The 12,025-nt window shown below is 40.2% G+C and overlaps 1 protein-coding gene across 2 annotated transcripts in view; it reads right to left on the reverse strand.

The window, feature by feature from the left end:
* CHD1 (chromodomain helicase DNA binding protein 1) overlaps positions 1-12,025 on the reverse strand; it is an 82,545-nt gene that overhangs the window by 19,709 nt on the left and 50,811 nt on the right. For both annotated transcript variants that reach the window (XM_084833800.1, XM_084833799.1), the window contains exons 19-28: positions 11,575-11,724; positions 9,602-9,750; positions 8,263-8,359; positions 8,081-8,176; positions 6,944-7,120; positions 6,643-6,803; positions 5,519-5,560; positions 2,602-2,732; positions 1,447-1,585; positions 518-668 (exon numbers count right to left, since the gene is read on the reverse strand). In XM_084833800.1, the coding sequence (XP_084689926.1) occupies positions 518-668; positions 1,447-1,585; positions 2,602-2,732; positions 5,519-5,560; positions 6,643-6,803; positions 6,944-7,120; positions 8,081-8,176; positions 8,263-8,359; positions 9,602-9,750; positions 11,575-11,724 (1,293 nt within the window). The remainder of the gene's footprint in view (positions 1-517; positions 669-1,446; positions 1,586-2,601; positions 2,733-5,518; positions 5,561-6,642; positions 6,804-6,943; positions 7,121-8,080; positions 8,177-8,262; positions 8,360-9,601; positions 9,751-11,574; positions 11,725-12,025) is intronic.

The raw sequence follows: 12,025 nt of genomic DNA on the forward strand, positions 1-12,025 counted from the left end.
TATGGGTTGCCATTCACTCCTGTAAGTAAACTAAAGCATTACACTTTGGGACAACTTTGCTATGTGGGCAAACCTACTGCAATTCCTGACACTTTGAGATACTTTATCTCATGGACACACACTCCAGGTGTCTCTATAGGAGAGAGGCCTCTTCCACATAACCCATCATAATGGCAGGTGGCTTGCTAGTTCCTTAAAGTACATCATTCGTGACTCAACCCTATCTCAAAAAGACACATCCTTTTGATGAATAAAGGGTCAGTGAACAGGACAAAGGACCTCTGTAAGAAAGAAAACACTTCTACAGATTTTCAGGGGCACCATGAAAATACTAAAACTATAAAGGACAAAGGAGGGAATATAGAGTGTGGAAAATCAACAAGAGATATGGCACCTATCAGTCTCTCACCTGAATGTCTCCAAACAGGTAAAAATCTGTATGGCTACCCCAATTATAACACAAGCAGCAGTTTTTGATCTCCTGAGCTATATTTAATAGATGGAGAACAGAATTTACCTTGTGTGTCAAGTTGAGATCTGGGTCCATCTTTATCATTTCCCAACTACCGTATCCATATTCGTAGATGCCTATTAGAAGATTGGAGTCATCCTCCTTGCCCCAGTCCATATCAAAATGAGCGGCCTTCGTGTGACAAGGAATGGTATATCTAAATGAGAAATAATGAGCGAATTCAGTAGCTATTTAACTCTATTTATAAAGACAAACATTAAATACAACATTAACAAAAAGGAAGTAAAAATAGAAGACAGCATTTGATTAATTAATGATTTATAATTACAATTATTTTCTTCATTTCTATACCATTCAATAGCTGGAGCTCTCTGGGTGGTTCACGATAATTCACACACAGGAAAAAATAGAAACTACAACATTAAAACATTATGCAACATTACAGCTTTATAATAAAACATAGTCTAAAAATTGTTGAACATATGAAATCTAAAAACAATTTAAATTGCTAAAAACAATTTCAGTAAATTTCAGTAACAGACCTATCCAGACAGCTGACATAAATGGCCCATCATATGCCATTAATTGCCTGGAGTATCATCATTTTAATCTCTCCATTCCTTAATGGAGTACATGGTTTCTTCCCCATTTTATCTTTATGACAACCCTGTGAGATAAGTTAAGTGAGAGATAGTGACTGACCTAAAGTCATCCAGTGAATTTCATGAATGTTTGGAGATCTGAACCTGGACATTCCAACCACTATATTGCACTGAAACTATTGAAGAGGAGAGTCACTCTTCAAATTGGCATTAAGGGTGGCTATATCAGAAAGAAACCAGAAGGTAACTGAGGAGAGAGCTATGGCAAAAGCAGTGGACATTTATATGGGAATGGAATCGCTTCAGTTCCCTAGGCATGTTGTGGTCAGGGTTCCCTAGTAATAATGTATTAAAAAAACAAGAACAACAAACCTCTTTCTTTCCTCTGGATCTGAAGGAATGGATTTATGTAACGGTGCTAGTTCTTCTTCATGTGAGATTACTAGTTTTGCATTCACCTGCACTCCTGATATTCGGAATGTTGGGCCTTTAACTTTACCAAGTCTTCCCCCTTAAAATATGAATACAAAACAGGTAAATATTAGATCAATTTTATGTATAGTTGTTCCAAAATGTGAAGGAACAAGATGCACTTTCAGTATGAAATCATTAGAAAGAAGTGGCAATCAATACAAATGTGCTTCAAAAATATGACTAGCAATGCTCCAGATACAAACAAAGCAAACAGGAGTCTAAACTTTCAGATAAGCTGAGAATATTACATCACTGATATTTATTTATTTATTTATTAAATTTATTAATCGCCCATCTGGCTGGTCACCCAGCCACTCTGGGCGATGTACAGCATATAATAAAACAGTTTAAAACAATAAAATTCTACAATAAAAATGTTTTCTAAAATATCCTAACCCACCCCATATATCATGAATGCAAACCTTATCACAATATTACCTAATCCAATAATTGGTAACATCCAGCCTAGGATACTGAACTTTGTTGCCCCTGAGGGAAACGCAGGCTGCTCCATCTCTAGTTTTGCCCATGCTGTGCTATTTGCCTATGCTGTTATCTTGGGACAACAAGCTTTATTATGCATAATGGGAAATTATGCACAATGTGAGATTAGCAGACAGAGCATGCTTCATATGATATTTAAGAATTATATTAGTAGGCATATCTTTCATGAGCCACTGAGTGCAGTGGAATGGGAGCTGCTGAGGAAGGTGCCTACCCTACCCTCTTTTCAGATTAGGGCCGGTTCACATTTTTTGTCTTTGTAAGCAGTCCAGCTTGTCCCCAGGATTGCACTAAGATGGACAAATATATGAATTGGGCATTTATGAGGATAGCTGGTAGAAGTGGCTGGAAAAAGCACTACAACAATCATGGGAAGTGCTGCCAGCTATAACAGTAATAGCCCTGTTCATAGGCTATGTGTTGATTTGAGGACATGGCCAAATGTGGTCGGGACTGCTTGTGTGGGCAGAAAAAGTGTTATGTGAACTCTCTCTTTTAGCTCTTGGTATATGTTCTAATTCTTCCCAATTTGTTTAAAGCAACCTATACCTGCTCTTTCTTGTCCAGATGAGTTGTCCTTTAAAGCCTTGATGCATCCATTATGTACCAGTTCTCCAAGCCGTCTGAGGTCTGTCTCAGATTTATCCACAAGTTCAGCATCTCTGGCTATGGCATCTAACCTGTAACAGAGCACAAGAATGACAATTCTAGTCTCAATATATGACAAATTTCGTCATAACAGAAAATAGAAAAAGCATAAATGCTTTTACATAACCCTCTTAATGAGAAAATATATGCAATCAACCCACCCTCAGTAATAGCTTCTGGTAGTAGCTCCATGCCCGGTGGCCAACAAAGTGGGCAGTGGATGTAGAGTACTTCTAAAGATACTTTCGCTGCTCTCGCTTTGTTTGGTGCTCTGGCAAGGAGCACTTGTTAGCTGGTCGCTCCCAGTATTGCACTATCTTGATTTGTTGCTTTCCCCTGAACAATATGAGCAGACTCCTACCCCAGCCCCAAATTTCTCACATGTCCACTGGGAGCTCACTGTCTTTTTCCAGAAGTTAATATAGGTGGAGGGAAGCCCTTTGCTAAGAGGGTTATAGAGAGAATGCATCTCACAGGAGGTACGCCTGATGCCAATGTTGTATTCTTTTCAGCACCATGTTAAAATCTTTTTATTTGTCCAGGCATTTAAAATAAAATGTTAATTTGTTTTTTTTAAGCTCGTTGAAATAGTTTTTATGCCTCTCAGTTTTATTGAGCTGGTGTTTAAGGTTGTTTTTATTGTATTGAATGTTTTACCTTTTATATACACATGAAAACCTCTTTGGGATAAAGGTGTGGTTCATAATTTTTTAAAAACCTTGGATCCCCAGGTTCTGAACAACTTTTGCCCAGTCTTGAATCTGCCATTTTTGGGGAAGGTGATTTAGCGGGTGGAAGAAGCCGATTATCTAGATCCATTTCAGTCGGGCTTCAGGCCTGGGCATGGGACAGAAATGGCCTTGGTCGCCTTGGTGGATGATATGAGGATGGCTCTGGACAGGGGCGAATGCTCCTTCCTTGTTCTCCCTGAGCTCTCAGCGGCTTTTGATACTGTTGACCATGGTATCCTCCTGGACCGCCTAGAGGGGTTGGGCATTGGAGACACTGTATTATGGTGGTTCTGGTCCTTCCTCTCTGGCAGGTACCAGAGGGTAGCACTGGGAGAGGAGGTTTCGGACCCGTGGCCGCTCACTTGTGGGGTGCCACAGGGTTCCATACTCTTCCCGATGCTATTTAACATCTATGTGAAGCCGTTGGGGGCTATCATCAGGAGGTTTGGGGTGCAGTGACATGTGTATGCGGATGACACGCAGCTCTCTTGTTCAAATCTTCACCAAGGTTGGCCGTAGAATCCCTGTCCAAATGTCTGGAGATGGTGAGTGGCTGGATGGGGAGGAATAAGCTGAAGCTGAATCCTGACAAGACCGTGGTACTTTTGGTGGGAGACAAGAGGAGGTTTGGCGATGTTGACCTGGTGTTGAATGGAGTACAGCTACCCTTGAAAGACCAGGTCCGCGGCTTGGGGGTCATCTTAGACTCCCAGCTGTCCATGGAGGCTCAGGTGTCTGCTGTGAGCTGGACAGTGCTGTACCAACTCCATCTGATACGGTGGCTGCGTCCCTACCTTCCTGACCATCTGCTCCCATTGGTAGTACATGCCCTGGTCTCCTCTCATTTAGACTACTGTAATGCGCTCTACCTGGGGTTACCCTTGAAGACGGTTCGGAAGCTGCAGCTAGTGCAGAACGCGACGGCTCGCCTGATTAAAGGTGGCCGCAGGTGAGATCACATCGCTCCAGTGCTGAAGGAGCTGCACTAGGTACCAGTTGTTTTCTGGGCCAAATTCAAGGTGTTGGTTTTGACCTTTAAAAGCCTATACGGTTCCGGCCCAGCCTATCTCAAGGAGCGCCTCCAGCAACACCAGATCGGCCGCTCAACAAGATCAGCCTCGGATGGCCTTCTCTCTGTCCCATCAGCCAGGACAGCTAGGCTGGTGAGGATGAGGGAGAGAGCCTTCTCTGTGGTGACCCCCACTCTGTGGAACTCCCTCCCTAGGGAACTCCGCCATGCCCCCTCTTTAATGAGCTTCTGCCATGCACTAAAAACATGGCTGTTCAGGCAGGCATTTGGGGTTGGTTAGGATAATTTTAGAAATGTGATGTTTTTAATGTTGAATTTTATTGTTTTGAACTGTTTTAATGTTGTACATCGCCCGGAGTGGCTGGGTGACCAGCCAGATGGGCGATTAATAAATTTAATAAAAAAAAACACCACAAAACACAAACTAATGAATTGGCCCTAAGACACAGTAAGATGGATAAGGTATACACTCTGGCTTGATTCAGACGTACATATCTCAGCTTTATAAGCTGAAATATGAACAAGCTTTGTGCCTGCATTCACCACCCCTGCTGTTCTCCCTTATCTGTGTGCTGTGATTAATACCCAAAGTCTTCAATTAACCATAGTTTCCTGTTAAAACTGAACCAGTTATAAGGTCTGGAACAAGACAGGATCATAAACCGATTTCAGACTGGGAAACTGTGGCCAATTCAAGACTTCTGGGCTTATTATAGCATGCCAGAGAAGAAGGGGCAGCATGCAGGGAACAAGGCTTATTACTAAGCAAAAATATACATATCCAAACTGGGTCATTCTGTGTACTGATTTCAAAAGAATAGCAAAATATCATGGGACTAAAAAGTAAGTTCCATTAGATTCTGGGCTGGATGCACAGAGCATTGTTAATTCTCATACTTTTTCAATAATATATGGCTTTTACTGGATTTCAGTATATTTGCATAGTAAAAGTCTATCTATAGCCATTTCAGTAATTTATCACAGAAACTATCTCTTCTGTTCTTGCCTTCACTGAAATACTTCACTACAGTTTAAAAAAACCACCTATCAGGCTTACCTTTCAAGAGGGCCCCCAAATTTCTTATAACTCTTGATGAATCTAAAAAAAACCCAGTTTGATAGGTTAAGTGCAAGGTTTTTCTATCATATCTGTTTTAACATAAACCAGTAAAATATGTATGCTCTTCAAATAAAGCAAACCAAGTAAACATTGCAGAGGAGAAATGTTAGGGAACTTCAGTGAATAAAGAATCTATGAATGGATATCCCATTGAAGGTAAGAATTCTCATAAAGAATATTTATGAGAAAGTCATGTGTAAAAATAAAACTGATTTTAGAAATTTTATTTACACAAGGCAGTAGAAATTACCAAAGAGATGGGCCCTGTTGTATGGTCAGTTCCCAATTTACAATTCATAGTCATTAGAGACTGATGGTTTTATGTTGTCAAAATAATGCAATGGAGTACCAAGATAGACTATTTTAGATTAGGAAAGCAAGATAGATCCATGTTTACTACAGTTAAAGTGTTTGTTTCTTGTCAAAGTACTATTAAATATCTCCATATGTTCCATGTTATAGAGCAGCTTTCCCCAACCTACTGCCCTATGGATGTGTTGGGACTACATCATCCACAGCCAGCATGGCTGTTGGGCACACTGACTGGAGATAATGGGAGTTGTAGTCCAACACATCTAGAGGGCACCAGGTTGGAGAAGGCTGTTAGAGAGAGAAAAAGAGTACCTTAAGATGCTGGATTGCAATCATCAACTGAATAAATATCAATATACTTCTTGTAATACAAAACAATCCAAATAAAAGGAAATTATTTCATTTCCCATCTAAAACTGCTTCAGGACCAACTATTAAGGGTGGTGGAGAGAGGTAAATTATAGGTATCAGAATAAAAATCCAAAATTCCATTAACTGTCACCACTCTATTTGAATTTAAACAAGCACAAGCCTAAGGTATTTCAGCTGTTCTCCTTACCTCAATTTAATATAAACCTGTGTAAATAAATATCCATTTATCAGCAATTTTCACTTCATTGTAACAAAAGAAAGGGAAATGTAATTTTAAGACACCTATCAGGGATGGGGAGCCTCTGGCGTGCCAGGTAATAGCCCAGTGAAGTATCTTTTTTGCTACTTTCCTTGTAAATCCTTTTCCTGTTTCTTACCTCCGAATCTCTGCATCACTGAATCCTTTAATATTTTCCCGTGGAATAGTCCGTGGTCTTCCACGTTTTTTGGGTCGTTTTCTTTCTGAGATGGAGTCACTATCTGATCCTGAATATCTTCTGTTTCTACAACGTCTCCCTTCACTTCCATTAAAGCTGATCTATATATTGTTTTAAAACAACAGAGTGCAAAAGTTAAGTACTCAAATCTGATGTTAAACAATATTCAGCATTTCAAATATAATTTGTTCCAAAATAAAAAATAATGAGAGGCAGAAGCCCTCTTCAGGTTAAAGCTTACTTGTTTTGCACAGTTTCTCATTCTTGGAAGCATATAAATTTCTTCCAGTTCCTTTTGTCTTTCCTCTTCTTCTAATCTTCGCCTCTGGACCTCTGGAATTATTTCTTCCCAGTTCCTTGAATTTTGTTCAGGCTCCAATTCAATGTCATCTTCGTCCATAGTGGAGAAATTGGCCACCTGTTAAAACACTGGTTTTGTTAAAAAGTAGTTACAAATGCAGAAACTCTTTTTTTTATATATTCATGACAGAAAGAGCAATGGGTAAATGTAAAGAAACCAAATAAACCTCCCTGCTTAATGTAGTATATGGATCTCTGGAAACAGCTGCTCAATTTCTTGTTACAAATCCAAAGAAAAAGCAAAGTTAATAGGAATAGCATTAACTCACAACCAAAGATATTCTGACTACGGCGGTGGGTTAAATAGCACGTTAAGAAAGAAGCTATAGACAACACTGATTCATGTACTGAAAGATGCAATACAAGCATGCAGTTGCAAGGGAAGAATGAGAAGGAGCATCATGCTAAACTGAACTGTACAAAGATGCTGCCAAAAATGCTGATGCCAAGAAGAAACCCAATGTGATTACAATTTATTATTTAATATATGTATGCTTTGGCCAAATGTGCTTCAGTCATATTTTCTGTGTTAGAGGTCCTGGCCTAATATTACTGAAGGCTTAGCTAATTTATGTAGAAATGAGTACCACTGAGTTCAATGGGACTTAATTACAAGTAAGTCTGCATAGGATTGCAGCCACAGTGTCAGACTATTGTTTATTCATTTAACCCCCATCTCTCCAGAACCCGAGGTAGCTTCAACAAAATAAAACACTAACAAATATGATTTTCCTGAAATCATATGAATTTCACTCCTAATGTGAATGAAGAGAACAGGCATAAACATTTAGTCATTTTTGTTTTTCTAAAATTTATTTTAATAAATCTCAAATATTAAAAAAGTCTGGCGAAGGTGACATTATAGGTCTCACATCTTTCTAAACAGGTTTTTAGAAGACTGTTCCCAGAGAAAAAATGTATGAAAGAAAACTTTGAGATGGCAAGGAAAGGAACATATAAAACTGAGCTGTTTTATACTTATGCTTAAGATACTTTACAGACTAAGAAAATGGAATACCTTAAACTGGGAAAGCAACTCATCTCCCACACTTAATGGGCCAGTTTCATTTTCTCGTGTTTCAGCCCTCTTCAAGATCTCATCTATGTCCATTTCCTGAAAAAATAAAACAAAATTGTACAATTAAAATGTTGATTTGAGAAAAAAAAACATCAAATGCAGGGGAGTTAAGCACTGCTTACCTGTGGCTCCTGTTCTTCACCTTCTAGTTCCTTAAAAAGTTCCTCAGCACCAAACTTCAGAATAGCTGACAGCTCCTCTTTGTTAAAAGGTGCAGAGCTGAAAATAAAGGGAACACTTTTTATTTCCACAATGAACAGAAACATTAATCACTCTCCAATTCAGTTTAAGCTTTCTAAATTTAATAAGAGTGCATCTCAAACTCACTTTCACTCAGTGGGTTGTATCCAGTATTAATAACTACACGTTCTTCAAACTGGATTATTTATTCAGATTCAGATTGGTCTGTGGCGCTCTGAGAAGCGGGGGGAGGGGGTAATCTAAGCTTCCAGCCATTTTCCTACCCCCAAAGAAAAAACGTCTCCGCTGGAATCAATAGACTTAAAAAAAAATAACCTGCCTGCAGGGTGTGTATGAAATTTTGGGATGAAACCAGGCTGGGGGGTGGAGGAGAGGGAGCTTAAATTCCCCCCTCCCAGAACACCATGGTCTCGATCTGAATCAGGGCCATACGTGCTTATACTGAAGTAAATAATCCAATATAATTTGAAGAACATGTAGTTCAGCAATTGAGAAGGTAGCATGCAGAGGGAAGAAGGGAATCTCTCATTGGAACACATGGAGCTCCCTTATACTGAGTCAGATCACTGGTCCATCTGGGTCAGTGTTGTCTACTCTGACTGGCAGTAGCTCTCCAAGTTTTAGACAGGGTTCTTTCCAAGTCTTAGGCTGAAGATCAAACCTGGAGCCTTCTACATGCAAAGCACGAGTTCTACCACTGAGCTACAACCCTTCTCTATGGATACTTATGTCTCTTCCCTTTTTCTCCCCTAATGTCATTCTCTTCCCATCCCCCTCTATCTTCTTCCTTTTTTCAGCAACTCTGGGCCAACAGAAGAAATACCTTCAATTTGATCCCTTCAGAATAGTTGCTCTATTAAGGTAGAAAGGAATCAACTTGAAGGCATCTTCTCCCAGTCCCTGCTTGCATCAGAAAAGGTGAGAAGCATGCATGCATCTTGGGATATTTGCAGGAGCACGGAGGGGATGCCAGGATGAGAAAGTAAATGGTATTTCAGGTGGTTCATGTGTGCTAGCTTCAGGAGCCAGAAGATTTAATCCTAGCAGCCTGAAACTAGATCTTGGATATTTGAGGGGGAAGTTCTGATTGGCTCCCCCACCATTTTTTGACAATGCTGGGTATGTGTGTGTCTACCCGTAGTAAAGACCCTGGGTTTGCCTACAGACACCCCCCACCCCCACACACGTGCGAAGGATTATTTGCATACTTTGGGGAACTTCCCTTTTAGATCAATATACAGCTCATCCCAATTAGTATACCTAGATGGTGCAGAACCTGTGTGCAATACAGTCTTTCCTGTAGTGTCCATTCTCTGAATGACTAGGTGATCTAAAACCATCTTCTTCTTGGCTCTTTCCAGGATATCTTCCTCTACTGAACCTTTAGTGACTAATCGATAAATATTAACCTACGTATAAGCAAACAAAAATAAAGATTTAAAGGAATTATGTAAGTAAATGGAAATTATGTGTAGCTTTATTCACAAATATATTAAGTTGAAATGGGGCTACCTGTGCTTTTATTTCTCTTAGGCCACAATCCTATTGGGATAGGCGGCCGCCTCCAAACTCGGAGGCAACTGCCTATCCAGTGCAGGGCAGGCGATCATCCCCTCCACGCTTCGGACCCCCTGCATTTGTGGCTAGACAGCCAATTTCGGCTGTCTAGCTGCGGGAAGTCAGAGCGGGGGTAGGGTGCGGATGCCGAACCACGCATAGGAAGCGTCAGAACGGCACTTCTGCCCTGGCTCGCCCCATTTTTGCTGCTCCATGCTCTTCTTACAAGCGTGGACTGTGGGGCCGATCCGTGCTGCCTCGCACAGGAGGGGGTGGAGGTCGGTTCTCAGGGAACTGACCTATCCTATGGCTGTCTAGCTGCTGACTAACGGCCATAGGATTGCACCCTTAATCAGGGATTGGGAATGTGTGGCTCTACAGATGATGCTGGACTGCAACTCCCATCATCCTTCACCATTAGCTGTGCAGGCTAGTGCTGATGGGAGTCTAACTACAGGTGGCGGACCACAGCCCTGCTCTTCATGATGTAATGTAACTGTATCAATTATGGAACAGTCCTTTAGATGTATTTAAATGAATAAAATGACATGCCTCTGTTTTCAGGGGCTGCAAACCTGCAGCAAGGGATCACATGAGTATCCACTTCTATAAGAAACTGAACAGCTTTGACAGTCCAAATAAACCAAGAAGTGAAGACACTACTAGGTATGGGATAAAGAATACTTATCTGCTGAATCCAAGAGGGCCTCTTTCACTGTGCTCAACACACACCTCACAGATACCATATGGAAATGCATTAGAGAGGTGAAAACACAGATGGCGAGGCCATAGAAAATGAGGCAAGGGCCAGCACAGTGTCTGGCAGCACTCCCAGTCATAACACTCTCTTCCTCCAGTTCGTTGGTGGCATAGCTGCTCATTTCAGATATGAGTGCTACTGCTGCTAACACTCCCCAATCTAATTTCCTATGGCCTCCCTATCAGGGCTTTGCTCTTCTGCACACCACACTTGTATAGGCTGTATGATGTGAGGCACAGTATAGTGGTGGTGGATCTCCAGAATTCCATGGATAGCATGAATAAAGCCAAGATATGTAAAAGGGTGCTGGCACAGTTGTAATTATACTCCATCATATTCTGGTGCTTCATTTGTTTGGGTCAAGCTGCTAGTTTTTTGAACTGGGCACACTAAGGGTGTAGTAGAACTTTCATGTGTCTCCTATACCAAAAGTGTCTCCTACACCAAAACGTTGAATCCTTCAGTTAAACGTAAACTCAAACCAAACACTTCACATTGATAAAGGTAAAGTACACACAAATCCATAAGACTCCACCCAGATATTCCAATTGTGTCACTTCTGAAAAAATATTAATGTAATAGGAAATCACTGACTAAAAATATAAATGGGGACAGGGACAAAATCCAACTATCTATCTATACTAAATGACAATTCGGCAATCATGCCTTATCGCAAGTGGTTTAATTTTCTTGCTACATTACTCTAAAACATGCAGGCCAAGAGCACAAATGGAAGTAATTAGGTGTGTAGCTATAACATTCATATCTTAAAAAGTATGTAAATGTTGTCCCAAACAAAACTATAATCATAAAGCAAATTGCTCTTGCTCTGAGAGAGAGAACTACTGGATTAGAGTTCAACTGAAAATAATAATAATAATAATAATAATAATAATAATAATAATAATAAATATACTTGTTTCTTTTGTCCAATCCTATGAGCTCTAGCCTGTGCTTGCAGATCATTCTGAGGGTTCCAGTCAGAGTCAAATATAACTACAGTATCAGCAGATGCCAAGTTTATACCCAGACCACCAGCTCTGGTAGATAGCAAAAAACAGAAATCCTGGAATTAAGAGAGAGGGATGGATTAAATAAATTGCAAGATGCACATAACAAGGAAGTTACTAGTACGTTTTGATATTGTGGACAAAATAGCATATACATTAAACTTATTTAAACCACTTAAACAAGAATGCAAATATTATAAACCTGCTCTTACCAATTTATATGCACCAAAATAGATCAGAGCCAAACTAGTCATTCTTAGAGAAGAATGAAATCAGTGAGACTTACTTTAGTCGTGACTTAAATCCCACTTATTTCAATGGGGCTACTCTAAGCATGTGTGGTATAGTGGATAGAGT

This window comes from Heloderma suspectum, chromosome 2 (assembly GCF_057233095.1).
Source record: "Heloderma suspectum isolate Gila_16-S chromosome 2, 16-S_ref, whole genome shotgun sequence".
Lineage (NCBI taxonomy): Eukaryota > Metazoa > Chordata > Lepidosauria > Squamata > Helodermatidae > Heloderma > Heloderma suspectum.